Source organism: Notechis scutatus, chromosome 1 (assembly GCF_049901735.1).
Source record: "Notechis scutatus isolate UNSWTSFEM ecotype Mainland chromosome 1, rNotScu1.2, whole genome shotgun sequence".
Taxonomy (NCBI): Eukaryota; Metazoa; Chordata; class Lepidosauria; order Squamata; family Elapidae; genus Notechis; species Notechis scutatus.
Genome location: NC_142009.1, coordinates 280,234,741 through 280,258,469, shown reverse-complemented (window position 1 = coordinate 280,258,469; position 23,729 = coordinate 280,234,741). Strand labels below are relative to the sequence as shown.

General features: G+C 38.2%; 1 protein-coding gene and 1 long non-coding RNA gene across 4 annotated transcripts in view; one reads left to right on the top strand and one right to left on the bottom strand.

The window, feature by feature from the left end:
* The window catches only part of LOC148133404 (uncharacterized), a 240,444-nt gene that overhangs the window by 18,101 nt on the left and 198,614 nt on the right, over positions 1 to 23,729 (top strand). The gene's annotated exons all lie outside the window — the stretch shown is intronic.
* Positions 1 to 23,729, bottom strand: part of RASGRP1 (RAS guanyl releasing protein 1) — a 58,992-nt gene that overhangs the window by 15,741 nt on the left and 19,522 nt on the right. The window contains exons 1-10 of one of the 3 annotated variants that reach the window (XM_087951737.1): positions 14,687 to 14,746; positions 12,396 to 12,527; positions 11,197 to 11,350; positions 8,693 to 8,866; positions 7,898 to 8,014; positions 6,387 to 6,662; positions 5,508 to 5,588; positions 4,104 to 4,208; positions 2,707 to 2,816; positions 1,868 to 2,012 (exon numbers count right to left, since the gene is read on the bottom strand). In XM_087951737.1, the coding sequence (XP_087807863.1) occupies positions 1,868 to 2,012; positions 2,707 to 2,816; positions 4,104 to 4,208; positions 5,508 to 5,588; positions 6,387 to 6,662; positions 7,898 to 8,014; positions 8,693 to 8,866; positions 11,197 to 11,350; positions 12,396 to 12,527; positions 14,687 to 14,742 (1,350 nt within the window). In that variant the 5' untranslated portion in view covers positions 14,743 to 14,746. Of the gene's footprint in view, positions 1 to 1,867; positions 2,013 to 2,706; positions 2,817 to 4,103; positions 4,209 to 5,507; positions 5,589 to 6,386; positions 6,663 to 7,897; positions 8,015 to 8,692; positions 8,867 to 11,196; positions 11,351 to 12,395; positions 12,528 to 14,686; positions 14,747 to 23,729 lie in introns of those variants that run through there. The other 2 variants (XM_087951736.1, XM_026664554.2) reach the window with 2 other exon arrangements.

Sequence of the window (23,729 nt, the reverse complement as noted above, 5' to 3'; positions counted from 1 at the left end):
TTTCACTTAGAAAACAAAATCAAATGCACAGTTACAATAAGGGAGACAGGGAGTTTTGCTCAATGATTTAGCAATGATTTAGCAAAATTACTTTCAAAAGAGGTCTTAGAATTGCAGTTTGAAAACTGAATGATATAGTTGCAAAGAAGGCAAAAGATTTTAATATAATGAAGGCAAATTACATTTTAGGCTATGTTAAAAAAAGCATGATTTCCAAATCATAAGTAGTAATAATTCCATTTTATTCTGCTTTGATCAGACTCCTACCCCAACTACTGTATCTAATTCTAGGCATTACACCTTAATAAGGATTCAGACAAATAAATAGGAACAGATTTAGAGAAGGACATAAGAAACTAAAACTAGGAAGAGAATCAAAGGAGGTGGGTATGTTTAGCTTTTAGTAAACATTATTTTGTGGAATGAGGATATGAAAGCACTCTTCAAATACTTGAAAGGGTATCACATCAAAGAAAGTCATATTTTTCCTGTCTCATTCCAAAGTGCAGGACACACAATAAAAGATTTAAGTTAAAGGAAGGCAAAGTACTAACTGTTAAATATAATCCTTAACAGTAACAGCTGTTCTACAGTTGTAGAACAATTAACCAAAGTGATGGTTTTGTTTTGTTAATGTGTTTAAGAGTAGGTTAGGTAGCAACTGGTTGCTTTAATTTTGATTCCTATGCATAGAAAAGTTAAACTAGATGGCTTAAATGGTTCTTATCAAGTATTATAGTCAGGGACAGTTAAATCTTCTTCTCATGAAGATATCAGGAACTGCTGCCATAAATTATAAGTGAAGGCTATGAAACAAAAAGTCAACTGTCTGGAGATTAGTAAGAGCTCTGAGATATCATATTAAGCTTCCTTTGGTAAGAACACAGATGTTTCAATAATCAAATATATTTTCAAAGCTTAATGACACATGATGCAGCCATTTTATAGAAGGTTAGAAGGCCTAGTCATTGCCTTCATAGGACATCTACATGTTGACATATACTATTTACATTCAATACTATTGAATTCCATGATGGAACGATGCTTCCATTAAATCAGACCAATGGTTAATATGATGTGGCAGCAGCAATTTTTCAGAATTTACAGAGCTCCACAGCTAAAACTGAAAATTTCTGAAATTTGACCTAAAACCAGGGGTGGGATTCTACCAGTTCACACCTATTCTTTAGAACAGGTTGTTAACATTCAAAGCAATTCAGAGAACCGGTTATTAGAAGATATTACTGGCCTAATCCTGTAAGGAAGGCAGGAGGGAAACATTCTGGTGTTACTTACAGAAACTGCCTCTCCGTTAACCCTTATGACATTCTTGGCAGGACTAGACTTCCTGTCTCAGGAACATTCCTGGAGTATTTTCCCCCTCCTTTGCTGGTACTTTGCTTGTGTGGAGTGACCATTCAAAATTACAATGGCACTGAAAAAAGTGACTTATGACCATTTTTCACACTTACGACTGTTGCAACATCCCCACAGTCATGAGAGGCCAGGGCAGGAGATGAGTGCCTCGATGTGAGTGATATTGAGTTGGCCACACCCAGCCAATAACATGACCACCAAGCCACACCCACCACCTAAGCCATGCCGACAGAACCGGTTGTTAAAAATTTGAATCCCACTCCTGCCTAAAACCTTAATTATGCAAAGCATGCACCTCCTTAATGAGGATATGGCCCATTCTGATTAACAGTAATTAAAGTATTAAAGGCACAAAAATGAAATGAAACAAATTCCATAGTAACAAAAAGCTGGAGATACTATTGCAACCGAACAGTTCTTGATAACAATTTGTTACACACATTATGAGATATAATTTTACTTTTCAAATACCCCCTATCCCCATGCTTACAAATCCAGCACAGTTGTCACAGAATGTCGGCTTTAGGTAAGTGGTCTCCTGGAAATTGTGGGCAAAGCCAAGACCTAATTTTGAATAGATTGAACTGGCCCTCATGAAATAGGCTGTTATTTCATCCCTGCTAATCAGACCTTCCCTGCAAACAAACAAACAAAAAGGTCAATTGAGGCTTAATGCATCTAAAGCAGAAGGAGTTAATAGTGTCTCCCCCCTTCATTTCAATTCAGCCACACATCTGCCAGCTCATTAATATAAAAGCACTAATTCAATTTCACAGCAAAGAATATCTAGAAGTACACGAAACACACAGGCACACACCCTACACAATCCTGCCAAAGAGATCACAAGGGCTCCTTAATAGTTCTTCAAAACCAGCTTGAGAAACAGCCTTCACAAAAAATCCTGAACATGCTGTACAATTATGAAAACAAAGAAGCAGGCCGGGGAATAATTACTAGCACTGTACCTTCAAATTGCACTATATGAATTCTAAGTGACTGAGAGAATGAACAAGCTTAAAGGAGGAGGAAAAATGTACACTTTAAATATAAAAGCATTTATAAACATGCTCTAAGGTTAGTTATTTGAAACCAAGCTTTTCCCTGACATTATCCAACAACCACACAAAGAGAGTAGAAAAGCCTTGTCAACTGGTCAAAAGCTCAAGGAATGATCTTGAAAATCCCATCCCGAGTGAAAATCAAACTTAAGGCTTCAAAAGGAGAAAATATAAATATGTACAATTCTGTGAGATATTATACAAATCCAATACTTTCTTTAAATAATGATATACATATAAACATAATCAGAGAACATTTATTAGTAAATACCTGTCCTTATCCATTACACAAAAGGAGAAAGGAAAGCTTGCAGCAATCTTCTCAAATTCTTCTTGAGAAATATATCCATCCTGATCATGGTCATAATTTTTAAAAACAGACTGCATGAAGTAATAGGAAAATAAGAAAAGCTGTAATTGAAATAAATCAAATACCACTTGCAGTTCCCTTAATTGACTAGGAAATTGGATTATATTGGCTATATTGTTCCTTCTAGTTCTATGAAATAGCATTTAATATACAAATAGCTATATAGAGATTTGGATGTTTTATATGGTTTAATTTTAAAATACTTTTTAGAATGGTACCATATAATGAAAAAAAAATCAATTTCGCCTTTTCTCTAAATTCATTAAAAATTATCTGGCATTTAAAAGTGTTTAATTTATATGCAGTACTTAGCTTCTGCACTCTCTACTAAAATATAAGGCCTCCACTTAGTCCTCTGCATAATATATAATATACAACATGCAGATTAGTCAAGTATTTATTTTAAAATGTCATATAAATTTCCTAACTTGGCAAATAATTTTGTTCTAACATCAAATGATACAAATGCCTTTTTGTGCAGTGCTATCTTTCTTTACCTTTAATTGTTAAAATACTTTTTATTTATTTGTATTCCACCTTTATTATTTTTATAAACAACTCATGGCAGCAAACATATCCAACAAACCTTTCCTTATAACAACAATCCTGCGAGGTGGGTTAGGCTGAGAGAGAGGAACTGACCCAAAGACACCCAGTCACTTTTATGGCTAAGATGGGACTAGAAACATGAAATATAACTAAATATAAAACTTAGAGTCTCCTGCTTTCTAGTCTGGTGCCTTAACCATTTACTCTGAGTTTACGCACATTTTTCAAAGTTTTGTAGCCAGGTCTTAGATTTGCATTTGCAATGGTGTAAAAAAAAAAAAAGTGTTAATTTAAGTTACTCTGAAATTCACTTCTCTGGATTTGTATCATGGGGAGCTGCCAGCAGAAATGTTCCTTCACATCAGGAATTGAGACAAAGGGTTAAACTAGACAGCAAACAACATCTTATCATGAAGCCCAATGCTAGATTTTATTTAGTGTAAGTGCATAATGGCCTAATACCCCTGGGAATGATAGTATATAGATAGGGGGTTGCCATATATCTTTCCTAGCCTCTTTGTTTGAAAAAGTGCTTTTACAGGGGTATCCAAACAAATGATTGGAATGAAATACAGTAAATGAAAAAAAAGGTATTAAGATCTAGAAGCACAGCAATAGTACAAACATATTTTCTAGTAATATCCTAATAGAAATGGGAATTCTGCAATGAACCCCATAACTAACATACCATGAATCAAAACCCAGAAGACTACTCAAAACATTTATAATAAATAAAATAGCATACTTACATCTACCATTCTCTGGACATGCTTACTAATTATCTTTGGATCAGGTTTGGGTGCAATTCCAGATGCCCAATCTGCTACAACTGGTGGTTTACAAGGTGTCAATGGCTAAAAAAGTAAAATGTATTTGGATATTTATTGAGGAAAAGCATTCATAAATGTTTAAAAACAGTTATATGTTTATAATATTTCAATATTTAGTATGGTATTACTAAGCATTAATAAAGTGAAACTGCCAGATAGTTTGGGTAATTCAACCTTAATAATATTTTATCTTACATATTTTATGTAGAGTTGCTGAGAGTTGAGTGGTACATAAATTTAATTAATTTCCCATATTATCAAAACTACACTTTTATTAATACTGTGTCTGGAAATCTCAATCCAGGACAACACTGGATAGCATTATTAGCCACTACCATACAGCAAAGTACCTCTAGTGAAGCATTGCCTTTGAAAAAGGTAAAAAGGGAATTGCAAATTAGTGGATCATAATCTATCCTCTTTTTTTCAGCAACTTGTGAAAAAAAAGTATTTCTGAGGGGGCACAGAACTAATGTCACCAGAAGTGGAGGCATTACTGAGGAAAGGAACGCTCTGAAAGTCACAAAAACAAATTGGGAGTTGCCCAATCCTGAAATACAAAGAAGACAGTCAGCTTTATTATAATTTTTATTATTTAAGACCTTCAGCTTTGGAAGGTCTCTTAAAAATATATTTACAACCACCACCCCTTGCCATTATTGCTGATGGTGTGAAGTTTGGATTGGCCTTTTCCAAGATACTGCTGATCTTGTGAAAAAGAAACTGCGGGGTCAGAAGTTTCTAAACATAGATATTTTGTGATTTGGCAATGTTTCGTATTTATGATTTCATTAGCACATGCAGCTCTAGTTCTCATTTTATAGCCCTTGCAGACTCTTCTGGTCAAGACTGTTAAAAATGATGGCATGGTTAAAGATTATTGTGTAACTACTACAGTATTTTACTAGCAGGGCAATATTTTTGGCTTGTTTGTATTATATCCTCTGATTGTTATGCTTAACAGATAAATCGTAATTTTAAAAATGCCTTGAATCTCTACTTTCACATGCCTCTTCCCTTCAAGAAAGCTAAGTGAGGTCTAAATGGAAGCTTCCCTGTTGTAGCACACTGACTGGCTAAGAAAAGTTTTTGGTGTTATTGTTGTTACTTTTGACTGCCAATTAAATTTTTGCCATTAATAGTATATATATTAGTAGCTAATACTGCTATTGTGACATATAAATGTATGTTTGCAACATATAAGTGTATTTGCATTGTACTTATTTAATAATTACTACTATAGGTTATATTAAATTATTTATAATTGTTGTTGTAATATAATTAAATTATCTCTACATCCTGTTTTGGAGCAAAATTTCTTACTGCAGCCCGGTGACTTCTTGGCTCTCGTGCATATGAAAGTTCATAAATTTCATCTTCTGTATAATAAAGGTCAAGTGACAACTGAAAATAAACACAAGAACAGTTACTTCAAAATGCTATAGTGCTCTTCAAAAATGTTGTTTTTCTGAATCTGTCTCTAATATAAGACAAACACCTAGGTATCATGAACCTAGACATCACAAGAAAAAAATGAACACATTTTTCCAGCTGATATATCAGCAATTGACCTTACTCCCAAAGCAAATTATTCAAACTCTACTCTCATTTTAAATATATTTTTTCTGAAAACAAAAAATATTGGAAATGTAAGCAGTGTCTAAATAGTTCAGATCCACTTTGAAGGAAAGTTATCCACTTTCAAATCTTAATAGATTACATATGAGGATTTCAGTTTCATGGGATGTAAACTTTCCAATTCAATCAAATAACTTCCTGTCAGAGGCCTTATTCCATCTGTGATATCTGCTCACAGTTGTGATATTAGGAAAGACAACTACAATTCTCTTCCTTGTCCTAGATTCCAGAAAATATCACAATGAATCAGGAAACGATCATGGGCAAATTAATATATAATTGTTATTGTTCCTACAATCTTCCTCTTTGACTGCTCAAGCTGATCTGAAGAGAGCTAGCTCACAAACAGTGGAACCACAGAGTATGTAGAAAACAAATTAACATTGGTTTTTTTTTCCAGAAATGACAAGAATTGCTTTCCTATCAGTTAAATATTTGCATTATATAGAGTTGAGCAGAGACTTTCAAAGTGTCTGAGCTATTTAAAATAGCTCAGGCTGGTGTGACTTTTAAAAAAGTAAAAGCAGATTACATAAAACACAATCTATAAATATAGAGACTTACTGTAAGGAGATGGACAAGATCTTTGTTAGCTTCCAGAGGGGGACCTGTCTCTTGCAACTGTATCAATTCATTGACATGATTATACAAAGAATACAATTTGTGCATATTAATTCTTTTATCTTCCAAGTAATCTGGCACAGCTTCATAGAGAGAAATTAAATCTTTCAGGTGTACTCCAAGAATAGGGATTTTAAAGTTACTGCACTCATTATAAGCACGTCTATAATTATCATAATTCCTACCAGATGACAGCAATTCAGTCATTTCATTGAATATCTAAAAGCAAACCAACAAAAGCAAATTCAGTCAGCTTTGTTCATAATTTGGGTTCACTTTAGTATAATAAATAAATTGCTGTAGCAAGTTTGCAATGAAACACGAGTATAATATCTATGTTTTGATATAATGCCCAGTAGTAATTAAGCATAAGAATAAATTCACAAACTTGAACATAACTGCAAAGAAATGATTAAAAGTCTCTGCTTTCAATTTAAATTAACCACTGCTATAGTCCATTGAAAGTCAGCCTCACAAATTAGAATTTCAGTCATCAAATTTAAGATTAAAGTCACTTACCCAGATTCAGTTAATCTAAATTTGCAGTTCCTCTTCCCAGAGTCATTATGACATGTTTTTATATGTATTATTAAATTATGTGCTTAGTGTTATAGTCATTTCAGACATATATTCAAGCATTTTGCAATCATATACCCCAATCCTATATAAACTATCACTTTTTGAAAATACCATTTCAGTGGCAAACTTTGGCCAGAACAACTTAATTATTATTTCTAAATTTCTCAATAGAATAATGATTTTTAAATATTCATGAAGTTCATCATCTTTATCATGTATTAATCTTGGACAACACATTGGTGAATGGTCTTCAATGGCCTTAATAGTCAAAATATGGTATATTAATTAAAACTCTGCAAATCATTCACAGGAATGCATAACAAAATGGCAGAGATTTTGTCCAATCTGTGGCTCAAGGTGTGAAATGACAAGATACCATCTCAGCATGTGTACATATATGACAAAGAGTTTTCCAGTGGAATTGCCACCAAAATGAAGTGGTCAATGTCTGGAATACTCTACCTGACTCTGTAGTTTCTTCCCCAAACCCCAAAAACTTTAACCTTAGACTGTCTACTATTGACCTCACCCCTTTCCTAAGAGGTCTGTAGGGGGCGTGCATAAGCGCACCAACGTGCCTACCGTCCCTGTCCTATTGTTTCTCTTATTCTTCTTTTATTTTTCTTATATGTACCCATTTCATGTATTCACAACTATGTATACACTTATACTTATTATCTTGTAAACAATTGGCAAATCAAATAAATAAATAAATAAATAAAGTAACTTGGCAAGAGGAAACAGTGCCTAAACATTTGCAACAGCACATTCAGAAAATTGGAGCTCACTTTGCTTAGTGTCTTTCTAAACTGCTTGCACAGCTTTATTACGGATATTGTGAAATAAACAAAAACCAGGAAAAAAACACAACTAACCTTATGGATATCATGAGGAACATGAGAACTTGTTTCTTTAAGTCTAGAGATGGAACTGTGGCAAAGACCCCCTATTACAGCCATTAATGTGTTGAAATTTTGCAACTGATGAAGTTTCTGTATTTAAAAAAAAATGCCAGTACAATTGTTTCATTAAAAAATATAGTATTTTTGATTAATATAATTGAACTGAGTATTATCTCAATAATACTTAAAGGAACTTTTTCCTAAAACAGCTTTAAATACATTGTATTCAGTGTTATTAACAAAATTTTGCTCTGTAGTTATCTAACCCACTTGCCCTGAGTTAGATAAATGCTTTTTTTTTAGTTTACAGATCTTTTAATGTTGACTCCCCCCCCGCCCAATAGGAAACATGATCTGATAAGATAAAAGACCTAGAATTGGTATCTAATATAAACAGATGGATATCCAGCCTCATGCTCCAAGAGATTTCCGCCCGCCCAGGCATATGTTTATCTTGCCCATTTCCTTTTCCCATATTTCTAGGGACACTGGTATCAATGTTCTTGGCAGCTTTGGTGCATTTCTCACAATACAATACTCAGTATCAATCCATTCAGCCCCCATCCCAACAATACTGGCAATGTCAGCTAAGCCTGTTTAAAAAAGGGAAATGACTGATCACTGCAGCACTTCTAAAAGACCCTATTTAGAGCAGGCACTGTTAGCCTTGAGGGGTATGACGGTAATAGTGAATTGAATGTAACACCAATTATTAAATGAACAAATGAAGACTAAAACAAATTGAAAACAATTCATAACAGAGCTGACCTGGGCCACATGAATGAACTTGATGAATACTTCAGCTCGAAGCTGTGGTGTTGGTCTATTTAATACCATTAGTTGTACCCACTGTGAAATACCGTTACAAAGTGTGATTGAGCGTTCCATTGTCGGATTGTCCTTCACACATCCATTTATGATGTAGTTTTGATAATCTGTAAACTTCAGGTAATGTAACCATTAATTGACAGCTTAAACAAATATAGTTTTCCATTAAATTATTCTACGTAACCTCTACTGATAGTCCTCTCATCTTACAACAGTTCATTTAGTGATCATTCAAAGTTATAACAGCACTGAAAAAAGTGACTTATGAATGTTTTTCACACTTATGATCATTACAGCAACCCATGGTCACGTAATCAAAATTCAGATGCTTGGCAACTGACTTATATTTATGATGGTTGCAGTGTCCCAAGGTCATGTGATCATCTTTTGTGACCTTCTGATAAACAAAGTCAACAGGGAAGTCAGATTCTCTTAACAACCATGTTACTAATTCAATAATTGCAGTGATTCACTTAACAACTCTGGCAAGAAATATTGTAAAATGGGGCAAAATTCACTTAACAAATGTCTCGCTTAGCAACAGAAATTTTGGGCTCAATTGTGGTCGTAAGTGGAGAACTGCCTGTACTTAGTTTATGGATATTTAAACAGTTATTAAAATATAATCTGAAGCTAGTTAGCCAACTTAAAAAAAACAATGTTCTAGAAAACTGATTAGAAAATCTCTTAATGCTATGTCAATGCTGTAAACACTTAAAGGTGTTTATGGTGGACATAAAATAGTTCCAGTTAGAACATAGTATTTTCATGAGAATTCCTACGTTAAGAATCTCCAGAATGAAATTTGCTTCAAAAAGTCATCTATTAAAATCAGATTCTTGTTTTAGTTATCAATTTCTATACAAACAGAAATTTGCCCTCTATTTTTACATGTAAGATCTACAGTGAGGTATATTGCCTCATTTAAAATGTCCTTCCCTGGCTTTTATAATATTTGATACAATTATTATGGGAATGATGCCCTGAACAAAAGAAAGCAACAGAACATGGACACTACTATGAAATATACTCTTCCAAAAGCAAATGCTCATTTATTTTACTTCAGTGCATAAAATAGTTCTTTCATTTGTACATAAATAAAATTATCATAGCATTCATTTATCATCAACTCTCTTATGCAACCAAGTAGCCTGTTCCATGCAATCAAGACTGATTTTTAAAAAAGAAATAAGGCATGGCTGTTGTTAGCTAACAACCATTAACCTAAATGGAAAAATGGGCTTTATACAAGCTTAAACATCAATTTTGTGTAAATCGATTGCTGTTTACAAAATGTGGCCAGCTTCCATGACCATTATATTTTAATTACGCACATGAGAAAAATCCTGAAACTAGACTTCAAAATAAAAAGTACAAACACATGACTAAGTGAGAATCTTTAAAGTTTCTTTTCTGAAGTGCTAAACTTACATATGAGGAGACAAGTATATATTGATTCTTTGACCAGGGACTCATTCCACAGCTTTGAAGCAATTTAGCTATACATTTTCAAGCAAAAGAAGATAAAGAACCAATATTCATAATGATCTGTCCTTGCTTAGAAACTAATCCTACTCCATTTTTGCCTTCCTGATAAATATTAGTTTTGCTGGCTTAAACCACTATAAATTAATGTGTTGGTCACCATGGGCTCAATGTGGCCAGTTGCATTTGTTTTGAGCCTGCCAGGTTTCTTGGTTCACCTGAGTTTATATTATTAGCTTTAATCTCAATGTTTTTCCACAAGCATAGGCACTGCAACTGGTAGGATGAGAAAGAACCATTTGTTAGTATAGAATCCCCAAATTTTGAAGGTGTTGGAAGTATCTCCTTCCAATTTGGTCTTGAATTAAAAGTGGTTCAATAAATGCAGTCATATAGGAACAATAGGCAGTGGCATGGGCAATGTTAGAAAGTGCACCGTTCAATTGTGTGTATTGTTTGTGCACCTTGAAATTTAATTGGTTGAAACTTGACTGGCCCTCTCCCTGATTATCATTCAAGATAATGTTGGAAATAGATCTTTCTTAAGACAATGGACTCTGCTTCTATATTCTAAACAAAATATTTAAGAAGTGTGCTTGTTAAAAGAAAGCCTTTCCTTATCATTTTCATATCTTCCATAGTAAAACTTTGAGCTTTTTTTAACCTTAATTATTTGAATTAATTACCTTTGCATTCTATTGGAAGTGTGTCAGTTGTACAACAGGTCACTGGATACTATTAAGCATGCACCAATTTACATTCATCACAATCTCTTTCCTTTCTCTCAGAAATGTAAAATTAGATGGAAAATGTATTCTGCTTCGGAAGCATTACTTCATTGCCTTCATCTTTTTATACTGAACTTATCTCACTACATGCATTATTCAAAGGAGCTGCATAATTTATAAGTTATTTATAAATTAAAATTGCAATTAACTTATAAAAAGTCATTGACTCACTGATATTCGTCGGAAGGACTTGAATTCAAGGTAGGTGAGGTGATCTGACAACTCCTCTGGTTCCAGATGATCAAAGAGCAGTGAAACCTTTCGTTTCTTACTGCTGTTAGATTTTATTCTCTGGGTTACCTTTCTCGACCAATCTCGGGCATTTCTTAAAAAGAAGGGGGGAAAAATCAAATTTTACCAGCAAGAATATTTACAAGCATATTCCTTTGTCTCAAAATCATGCAAATAGAAGCAATGAAAAGAGGTGCTACTGTAATGTTTATTAATTTCTAGTAAGTGTATCTTATATCTCTATAGCAAATAAATCTAAAATGGCAAAATTATGTGTATTTGAAAGTTGAGAAGTTAAGAAATTGTCACTTTTTATCTAATAAGGTATCATCATCTGACTGAATTAGCAGATGAATGCTATATTACTGTTGTAATGACGAGGCAGTCGAGGTGTTTGATCATGATCAACTGAATCATGATGAACTTTATTGGAGTCTAGTCTTGCATTTATACACATTGGTTAACTTTGGTTATTGCTTAACTTTCATTACTGTTTAGCATAGTAATTAACACAATTAATTATCTCTAGTTAAAGTCTAACATATGTTTACTTCCTCTCTCTAATCCTCCTTTACATTAGTGACTTTGTTTGCCTGAGTTGTATTTGCTTTATAAACATTCATTACCTGAGGTTTTGCCATCCAAGATAAGAATATTCCTGCAATTACAACTCTACAATTACTACCAGAAAATAGATTTGAATTCATAGCATGAATTTAATATTTATTCATTAAATTGATTATGCTTCCCATCTTACTATCCAAGTAACTCTGGGTGGCTTACAACACAAGTGTAAAAATATACTGCTTTTTAAATAATAAAAAGTATCCCTAGTTATACTGGCAACATTGTACAATGTTTTCATAACATGACCATGGGGATCCTACAACAGTTGTAAGTATGAAAAATGGTCATAAGTCACTTTTTATAATATCAAACTGTGATTTAAATGAATGGTTATAATTACCACAGATATACATTACAAACTAAAAAAAGGTATGAGTTTAACCACTGCCATTTAATCATATGAAGAAATCATTTCATACAAAAATTACCAACTCCTCCCCCCCACACACACACCCCTCAATGGCCATATCATTTATTTATTGGGGATTCTATACTAAGGCATTGACACTCACATTTGAGATGTGTCAATTAGGCGGCAGTGTATCTCCTCACCATTAGCTTTCACCAATTCCTGAAATTCTTCCATAGTATTTGTAAGATTGGTATCTGTTTTAAACATGATCCAGAATTCTCTTATCCAATACCTGTGTACAAAAAAGAAAGAAACATGGTACTTACAATTATATACCATATATAATTGTAAATTGCAATTCTTTATTTCAAGGAACAATATGTATTCTGGCTTTTCTTCAGAACCTTGGTGTCATTTGTTCCAAAATTGGTAATATACTTGTGAATGCAGTTCACTGAAAAATCTCTAATATTGCCACTAAACATCACCTTATGCAGACTGTAGACTTAGAATCCACATCTTCACAAGGGAGAAGAGGCTCTTTGTCATGCAGGTATGAAGTGATACTCTAGCCTCTCCCTGAGGATTTGAATGCTTGCAGAGTGGAGATTGGAAAATAGGATTAATATTGTTCTCCAGAAACTCATATTAAAGGTACAATTTCCAGAAAAAATGAAGGTAAAAGAAAAGAGGGATTTTTTTCTTCATACTACTTACTTTGGTGGAAAGAGACATATATTCTAGCCGGGATTTGTGTTAGATTGTTTTATATCCTGTTGTATTGTTTTTCTGTACAATTTTATGTCACAGAAAGTGACTTTCGATAGCATACAACAATCCAATAAAACAATAAATATAAAACAATCATTACCTAAAACCGTTATATAACATGTCAACTCATACAACTCATTTTGTATACACGTTTTATAGTTGTCAACAAAAAGAAGGGGAGGGGAGTTTCAAAGAGCAGGCAGCAGTGTGAAATCGAAAGTACATTCCATTCATATTTTCTTCAGAGACTGATTAGATGACTAAAACTTCTGCAGCACAAAAATCTAATTGGAGAGCATGATTGATGACTCTTGGCTATGGACGTGTTTCGTTGGATGATACACCCAGAGGAGTGGGGGGGAAAGCAGGGTCAAGGGTGACAGTGAATTACGTATCTCAGAGTTGGCTACGCCCAGGCAAATGCCAGCATGTTAACTTCTAATAAATCCTTTGAAGTTTTGGGAGTGTGGCTCAAGGCTCATGATTTAATTGGAGTAACTGCCGGAATCCTGACATAACAATTATTAAAATATTAAAAACTATAAAAGCAGAACTAAACGTGAAGAAAATAATAGATGGAAAGATGTTAATAACAGAACCATCTCACAAATTCACGGTCTGTTTTGTCTAATTAGTTAGACAATCTGTTTTGTCTAATTAAAGTTTTCATCAATTATACCGGCTAGGCATAAGGAAACTTTGTATTTATGCAAGTAAGAATATTATCCTATTATCCTATCATATATTTTATATATGTACTTCTTTAAGGCATTGCAAATGAATGTAGCATAAAAAATATGTAATGGCAGTGTTAATTTTATTTAATTAAATATCTTTCAAATATCTGGCAAAATATATATATAGATTTGATTTCTACTTATGACTAAAGCAAACTGCATCTTCAGTTTCTCTTCATTTTTTTTACTTTCATACATTATTTATATGTTAGTTGCAATATAATACTTGGCATTTTCACTTTTAGCAGTGTATTCCTCAAATTCCTTCTTAATTTGTGGTTGCTTCAGACTTTTGAGTTCTATTTCTACTAATTTCTGGGAAATATTTCTTTTTGAATTTAAATGCATGACTATTGCATTTCCTGAGCAATTTTCTGTTTGTATATATAATTTAAAATGCTGTGATTTCAAAGGAATTAACAGCTAAAATATGGTTCCGTATTAGGTTAAGGTTACAACAAGATTGCTCTCCATTTCTTACAGTATTATCTTATGGAGGTTTTCTCAAAATTTATCTCTATCAATTTTAGTACCATGACCAGTTAAGTATGCTTAAAATTGTATTTGTAACAATCTAAAGTATAATGCATAGGGCCAAGACTATCAGTATATTCAGCTGCATGTGCAGAAACAAAGAGAGAGAAAAAAGAAAGATGGCTCTGGGATATTCACAAGGATTTACAAAATAGCAAATTATATGTCGGTTAAATATATATGTCATTGTAGAAATTTTGTTCAATTGCATAAAGATGTCAATACATAAACCTGCAAGCTGAAATAAAATGATATAAATTACCTGATTTTTGATTTGCAAACTGATGGTATTATGCAAATTACATGACTTGCCACAGAAATCTGCTCCATTTTATGCAAAAATTACTGCACTGAGGTCCAGTAAACTGAGATTTTGCAGGTTAATTCTTATAAATAAACGTGTTCTCACCTCACAAGGTAACATATCTTACAGCAGAGCAAAGAATTATTTTCCAAGGCACCCATATATGTAGGTATATGCTAAGGAAAATGTTAAAACCCAAGAAAAATAAGAAATTAAATGCCATGTTAACAATGTAAATATACCATTTTAATTAGAACAGAAACTGTTTTTATATTAGGTTATTCACAAATATCTGTCAAATGTGGAAGCATATAATTTGCAGTGATATCATTTGCATCATTATATCATTCTGCAAACTATGCATATTGCATAATTTCCATCATGATATTATTACAAAAATGGAGTGGTCCTACCTGACACGCCTCTTCACATGGAGTTGAAGGGAGAATCCAGGATGGATAGTCTCTAGTCTCATAGCTCTGCAGACCAAGTTGAAATCTGAGGAACCCCCCCCCCCCCCCAGTAACAGTCCCCGGTTCTGAACAATGTCGAAGTGAATTCAGCTGTTCATCATCTTCTGAAAGACACTCTACTTGATGATACAAAAAAAACCCATTTCCTCCTTACTCTGACCAGACAGAGTACAGGGTGGGACTGGATTCTCCCTTTGACTACCTGAGGAATGTCAGGTAGGAGTGTCAGTCTTAGACCCTTGAGAGCTAAGCAGGCAGCCCTGAGCTCCAGCCAATTTATGTTGTGGGTGAGCTCTTCCTGTGACCACTGCCCCTGGGTAACCTCGACTCCTAGGTGAGCCCCCCAACTGTACAGACTGGTGTCGGTGGTGATGGTAATCCTCTGGGGCTCCCTGTACAAACACCCTGATCCATGGCCTAGGACAATGCCGATGCACGATATCATCTTGCCAAGAAGTTGAGACAGCAAGATGATAGGAGCCTCTCTGTTGGACAGGATCTGTGATGTCATGTCCCTTATGCTGTCTCGATGCTCCTGGGAGAGGAAGACTTGACCCACCAAAGCGTCTATGATTGCCCCCAAATACAAGAGACGAATCGATGGGACTAAATGGTATTTATCGAAGTTTATCGAGAACCCGTGCTCTTGAAGTATTCTGATTGTAGACATCAGATCCTCCTCTGCCTGGGGTCGGGGAGAGGATGCTATCAGGATGTCATCCAGATAGCACTGGATCTTTATGGGTAAGGACCTGAGGTATGCCGCTACGGCCTCCAGGAGCTTGGTAAATGTCTGTGGGGCTGATGACAGGCCAAATGGAGAGCTCTGTATTGAAAATGGCAGCTGCTATAGCAAAACCTCTGGAACTGACGGTGGTTGGGGTGGATGGGTACATGGAGGTAGGCCTAAGTCAGGTCTACCGAAGCCAAAAAATCTCCCTCCCGAAGTCCCTCTTGGATGGATTGGAGGGAGTGCATCTTAAACCTTCAGTATATTAGATGCCTGTTGAGCCCTTTCAAGTTGAGGACTGCTCACCACCACCACCCCAAGGCCTTTGGAATCACAAACAAAATTAAGTAAACCCATCTCTTCTGGTCTACTGGAATCGGCCAGATGGCATGAATGTCCAACAGATGCTGAATCGCCGATTCCATGAGATCCCTCTTTGAGGGGTCCCTACAGACGGAGCAGCACACAAAGGCTCTGGGGGAGAGGAAAGAAACTCCAGGGAGAGACCTGATCTTAATGTTGTCAGGATCTAAGTGTCCATCATGGTCTCTTCCCACTTCTGCCAGAATAGACCCAGATGCCCCTCTATGGGATAAATGGCTTTGGCGTCACTTGTTGCATCTAAAAGTTCCGCTGGATCCCCGGAATGACCTCTTGCCCTCTGGCATCTGACGCCCTTTGGAAGTAAAAGCCGGTCTATCGGCCTGAGAGAAGGATCATTGGAAGAAGGATCTAGTTTGATGGGGAAAGCTTGCCCCAGCCTCCCTGTTTAAAGGAGGGCTTCCTGTAATAGGGCGGAGACCTGTAATCAAAACACCTCCCTTGGGAGGGCAGGATTTTCCACTTGTCCCTGGTCTCCATTAAAAAGGGGTCCAGGGCCTCCCCAAAAAGCTTCTCTCCCTTAAAAAGAACTGACGGCAGCTTCCATTTGTTCCTGGCATCCATCTGCCAATTTCTTAGCCAGAGGAGTCTACGTGCTGTTACGGATGAGGCCATGGCTCTGGACAAAAATTTGGCTGAGGTGAGGGTGGCACCGGTAGTTAATTGAGCTGCAGCAATTATCTTGTTCAGGTCCTGATGCATCCTAAGGTCCTCAGGTGGAATTCTGCCCTGCAACTGCCTCAGCCACCTCAAAGAGACACGTGTGAAAAATGACGTAGTTGTGGATGCTCTGATGGCCCAGGCATTGGCTTGATGGCTCGGTGGAGTGCCATCTCTTCCTTCCGGTCCTCCCTCTTTAAAACATCCTCCGCATCAGGTGGGATGACTGCTAGGGCCACCACTGGACCATCTACCTTTGGCACTTCAATAATGTCTAAAAGGTCTTGGTCCACATTAAATAGGGTCGTCTCTGAGCCACTAGGATGAGTGTACACCCCCAGGCAGTCCCACTGTCTTTTAATCACATTCAAAAACATCTGGGACACAGGCACAGTGTCCATCACTGATGTTTTTTCAGTGAATAAATAATCCTCCTGCTCTTCTCCCTCTGGGGGAGGATCTCGGGTGACCGTGTCCTTCTTTAGATGGGCCGTGCTCTTAGTCTTAACCAGCAGAGTCTTAAAAAGAGCCAGCTGGAAAAGGCCTTTAAATGAGGGGGGATCTGCTACCTCTGACTCATTGTACGAAAAGTTCCTTTCCGGTGGGAGATCCATTTCGGAGACATAAGTCTGGCTCCTTCCTGAAGGGGATGAGGAATGATCTCTGTGGTAGATCAGCTGCTCTGCATAGCCATACCCCTGAGGAATGCCTCTGTTAGCATCCAAACCCTTGAAAATCTTGCCTAACTGCCTGGGAGATCCAGGCTGTTACGTTTGGCTGAGCTGAGCAGGAACTGAAGTCCATTCTCATTGGCTGAGCAGTCTGACAGCAAGCCATATAAAAGCGAGCTGTCAGACTGCGTCGGTTATTGCTCGTGCCTGTCAGCCAACTCGCAACAGTAACGGCAATTGCGGTTACCGCGGTTACAATTATTCTTATGGTTAAATGTTACAGTTAACAATTACTAGTTAATAAAGGTTGACTTAGCATAATTGTGGACGTCGTTTGTGCCTCACAAAACTGGCGATGAGGATGGGATCGACGCAGTGAAGGCACACAGAAATCTCAAGGAGTCGGAGTGCGCAGTGAAGTTACCTCAACCAGATGATGAGATGTCCTCCACTCCAACATTCCCGTGTTTCAACCCTACAATGGAGACGTGGTATTCCTACATTAACCGTTTCGAGTGCTTTTTAGATGCTGCGGATTTGGCGGACATAGCAAATCACAGGAAAAAAGCTTATTTCCTAAGCTTCTGTGGAGCAGCTGTCTTCGACACTGCCACCACTTTATTGGCACCGCAATCAGTTAAAGCGGTTTCCTGGGAAGCCCTCCAGAAAATCCTGAGTAACCATTATGCCCCCAAACCATCATGAATCGCTAGGCAGCATGCTTTTCAGCGACGGGCACATGTATATGGCTGCTCTCCGAACGGCTGTATTGCAATGCGGGTTTAAAGAGCTTGATGACATGCTGCTTGATCAACTAGTATGTGCAGTGAGAGACCTCAGACTCCAAAGACGTCTGTTAGCAAAAGGTGACCTCACTTTAAAAATGGCAATTGAAGAGGCTCAAGCAACTGAGATGTCCAATCTCTCTGCGGCTGAGATCCAAGGCACAATTAGCAATCCAGGGGCTAAACCAAATGCTACTGTTCATTTTGAAGAGTTTACCCCTGATGAATTATTAGATTATAGCGAAGATGTTAATCGCCTCTCCAATCGCCAACAACTGCAGCAACAAAAAGGCTGGAACCCAGGGAGCAAACCACAACAACTTCCTACAGCACATGTCGTTTGTTTAAGTTGTGGGGGTAATCATTTAAAATCTGTCTGCCGGTTTAGAAATGCTATTTGTTTAAATTGCCAGTGAAAGGGCCATATAGCCAGGGTCTGCAAATCTGAAAGAGAACACAATTGCAGCCTCAGCTGCCAAACAGATTCCAAAAACAAAAGGATGAGTGTTTTACTGTGACTAGAGCATCTTCCACTGACTCTCTCAACAATTTTCCACAACAGCTAAACATTAATAAGCTTCATGTAACCATCTTGTTAGAAGGTAAAGACTGTCCAATGGAGATTGACACCGGTTCATCTCTATCCATACTGTCCTGGGGCACCCTAAAGAGACTGATTCCGACCATTTCAAAGAAACGGCTTCAACCTTGCAATCTATCTCTCAAAGATTACCAGGGGCGTAACATACCAGTTATAGGAACAGGCAAGTTTGCAATTAAATTTCAGGACTTCAAGGGACAATTACCCCTTACTATTGTAGAAGGCACCTTACCTAGTTTAATGGGGCTAGACTGGTTTGACACTTTAGGGCTTAAAGTGACAGGTATACATTGCACTCAAAACCAAGATGTTGAGGCACTGTTAGCTGAATTTAAGGATGTTTTCAACAACCAGTTAGACCATTATGTAGGCACCCCAATTTCTTTTGCGTTAGATCCAGCAGTAACTCCTATCAGATTAAAATCCCGACATGTCCCTTTTGCATTAAAATCAAAAGTGGATGCAGAAATTGATAAGTTGATCTCACAAGGGGTCCTGGAGCCTGTAGATTATGCACTATGGGAAACCCCTATAGTAACCGCTCTTAAACATGACGGCTCTATCAGATTATGTGCGGACTATAAGAGCACATTAAATAAAGCTTTGTGCATTAACGCTTATCCTGTGCCTGTAATTCAACATCTCCTCCATTCAATGGAAAAGGGCACCATATTTGCTAAGCTTGACATGGGCCAAGCATATCAACAGCTGCCTGTCACTGAAAAAACTGCTCTGGCCCAAACCATTGTAACACATAGGGGAGCGTTTAAGTGTAAACGTCTGCAGTTTGGGGTATCTGTGGCTCCTGGTATATTCCAATGCCTTATGGAATGATTGCTGCAAGGTATCCCTGGAGTTATACCATACTTTGATGACATCATCATTTTGGCACAAAACAAGCAACACCTCCTGCAATGCCTTAGACAAGTCCTCACTTGCTTCACGAACTTGGGACTCAAATTAAAGAGAGATAAATGCAAATTTGGTGTTTCCCAAGTGGACTTCCTAGGATACCTCATTGATGCCCAAGGGATTCACCCTACAGACTCTAAAGTTATAGCCATAAGAAAAGCACCTGTTCCTACCAACAAAAAGGAGCTGCAGGCCTTTTTAAGTCTCCTAAATTTCTATGCCCCATTTCTTCCGCACAAGGCTTCTATTGCAGAACCACTTCACAGATTATTAGACTCTCAAGCTAAATGGTCATGGGGCAAAACACAGCAGGATTCTTTTGACGCTATCAAAGCGATGCTTTCTTCTGTCAGCGTATTGATGCAATTTAATAACCAATTGCCTTTGATCCTATGTTGCAATGCATCTCCTTATGGTATAGGTTCTGTCTTAGCTCAGATATTGCCTAGCGGAGTGGAAGCCCCTATAGCTTATTTTTCAAGGACTATGTCAGCAACAGAAAGAAATTACTCACAAATTGATAAGAAAGCTTTGGCAGCCATTGCCTCTGTTAAACGATTCCACAAATTCCTCTATGGCCGTCACTTCCATTTAATAACAGACCACAAACCTCTCCTGGGTATCCTGGCTAGAGACTGACAAAGTCCCCCTATTTTGTCCCCTAGGATGACCCGCTGGGCATTATTCTCGGCAGCATACTCCTATACCTTGCAATACAGGGCCAGAAAGCACCTGGGACATGTGGACGCATTGAGCCGTTGACCCTTACCAGACAAAATTATAGACCCTGCCCCTTCCTCACATATACTACTAATTGATGATTATCAATTACCTATTACAGCCGCAAATGTCGCAAAAGCCTCCTCTAATGATATTATTCTCTTACAGGTATTAGGCTGGGTGATAAGGGGGTGGCCAGAGCAGGCTGTAGATGCCCCATTTATGTCATTCAGAGCAAAGCAGCATGAATTATCCACCCAACAGGGCTGCCTACTGTGGGGAGGTAAAGTACTAGTTCCCAATATCCTCAGACCTAAGATTTTAAACAGCTTGCATGAGGGCCATCCAGGAATAGCCCTTATGAAGGCTTTAGCTCAGAGCTATGTTTGGTGGCCTGGCATAGACTCTGATATTACCACAAGAGTTAGGGCATGTCATACATGCCAAATGTCTAGAGTGGCACCTCCAGCCACTACTTCTGGGGAATGGGAGTCTGCTAAGTCGCCAGGGGTCAGGGTCCATATTGACCTGGCTGCACCATTTCAGGGTCGCACCTTCCTTATCATTGTGGACTCATATTCAAAGTGGGTAGAGTTGGTCCTCATGAAGTCTACCACATCAGAGATGATCATCAAGGCATTAGATCGCCTTTTTGCAACCCATGGTTTTCCCGACATCCTAGTGTCAGATAACCGTCCAGAGTTTACCACAGCGAACTTTGAGTTATTCTTGGTATGGCCGGGGCATAAGGCATGCCCTTGTCACTCCTTACCACCCGGTGTCTAATGGTCAAGCAGAGAGGGCTGTGAGGGCCGCCAAGGAAGTGCTGGGATGATTAGAGAGTGAGGACTGGCACTCTTAAGTTGGCAAAGTACCTGCTAATGCAACACGTTACCCCCAGCACAGTGACCAATCATTCCCCAGCGGAGTTATTAATGGGCCGAAAGTTAAGGAACCATATGGACAGACTCCACCCCAGTTATGCCCCAAATGTTCCCTTAAATTCTTTTAGTGGCGTTAGAGTTTTCCAAGTGGGGGATTTGGTTTATGCACGGAATTTTAATCCATTGTGGCTGCCAGGGAAAATAGAGGCAGTTACCGGCCCAAAATCTTATAACTCTGTTGGATGGCCGAGTTTGGCGCCGACATGTAGACCATGTAAGGGGGCGTTGGGCTGAGTTCTCAGAGGACCCGCCTGACAGCGAGCCGGCCAACATACAGCAATGCGAACTCAAAGTGGCCGACATGTCAAGGAGAGAAGACCTACCTTTAGAAGTTCCTTCATCTGAGTCCGAATCAGACGAGGAGAGGAGTCCAGCGATGTCTCCATCATCGTCTGTTGACCCTGCAGGCCATCATTCTCAGATGACTGGGCAAGCCGAGTTGCGTAGGTCCAGCCGGAATAGACAACGCCCCGCCTATCTGAATGACTATGAATGTGCTTGACTGGCGGGAAGGGGTGTTACGTTCGGCTGAACTGAGCAGGAACTGAAGTCCATTCTCATTGGCTGAGCAGTCTGACAGCGAGCCATATAAAAGCAAACTGTCAGACCGCATCAGTTATTGTTCGTGCCTGTCAGCCGACTCGCAACAGTAACGGCTATTGTGGTTACTGCGGTTACAGTTATTCTTACGGTTAAATGTTACAGTTAACAATTACTAGTTAATAAAGGTTGACTTAGCATAATCGTGGATGTTGTTTGTTCTTCACAAAACAGGCTCTCATGAAGGCTGGCATCTCTTGCATCTGGGCTTCCTCAGGTCACCATCCTGCAGCTGTAGGCATAAAAATGGCCTCAGGTGCAGCCTTGGATCTGCTGGAGGATTGGGCTTCAGATCCAGCAGCCATAATCCTTTCTGATTGCTCAGAAACAGTATGAGCAGCGTCTGCCCTAATTTGGAGGTTTCCCTGCAAATCTTAGGTACTTGAGCCATCAGGTGACCAGGCAGTCAAATAATGTCTATCTGGCAATTGGTCTTGCTGCCTGCTATCCTGGGGAATCATAGGAGAAATGCCCTGTCAGCCATCTTGGATTCCCTCACAGCCTTGTCGAATTCTTTATCCAAGGCCTTCTGTCTGTGCCTAGCCTGTCTTTCCTCTGCCCTAGAAGGTCTTTTGGGGGCTAGGGCCTGTCTCTAATTCTAGCTGCTGCCCGAGCCCGCCAAAAATAACTGTCACTGACAGAGGGAGAGAGAAAAGACGAAAGAAGAAAAATAAAAACAAAATTCTTTAGTCAAAGGCTGTCTGCTCTGCCTAAAGCAGCTGTCCACCACTTCAGGAGGCAAGTGCGACCAAGAAGTGGTGAGCTCAGCACAGCTCCACAATTTTAATAAAGGATCAGAAGAAAAAAAAATGCCACAAGCCCTGACAGATCAGCCACTTCCGAGACAAAATGCTGGCTGCACCGTAATAACTCTGGAAGGTTCAAGAGCCTCACAGCTGCCATGGTGCTCTGCTGACTGGTCAAGGGGGTCTGGATCAATCCAGATGGCTATTACCCCCACTAGGAACAATCCTAGAGTCAAGCTGCAGAATTGTCCCTAATCATCAGAAATTGCCGCTCAAGCCAAAAAGGGTCTGGCACGCCTCGCGGCTGCTGCGACAAACCAAACTAAGAGGAACAGCACGGGAAAAAGAGACCTAAAGAAGGCACTGACTCCTGCCCCCAGCCCGGCCACACGGGCTCTCAGGGATACCTCCAACCACAACCCGACCAACCAATACCATAAAAACCAGTATACCAGCAAAGAAAGATTTTAAAAAATAATTAAAAGCTTTAAAAAATGCAAAAGGAAAAAGGCGCAAAAATAAAAAAAAACTGCTAAAAAATGGCTAGCTGTCAAACCTGTGCTAAGATCTTTAACGAAAAAAACATATATCCAGGGGTTGAATATTCTTCGACAATCCAAACAATTCAGAGCCCATTTAAGGGAGATCTGAACACACTGAGACCAAGTAAAGAACTGCAGACCGTTACCAAGGGAGGGGGGGGTGTCCTCAGTTTTCAACTCAGTCTGCAGAGCTATGAGACTAGAGACTAGCCATCCTGGATTCTCCCTTCAGCTCAGTGGAGAATAAGTAAATTCTTTCAGAATTTTATCCCCAGAATGCAAATTCCTGATGTCTAGAAAAAAAATATACAAAGGAATTTGAGCTATCAAATAGAAAAGAAAGACCAATTAAAAATCAGACATTTTGGGCGGAAATAATCATA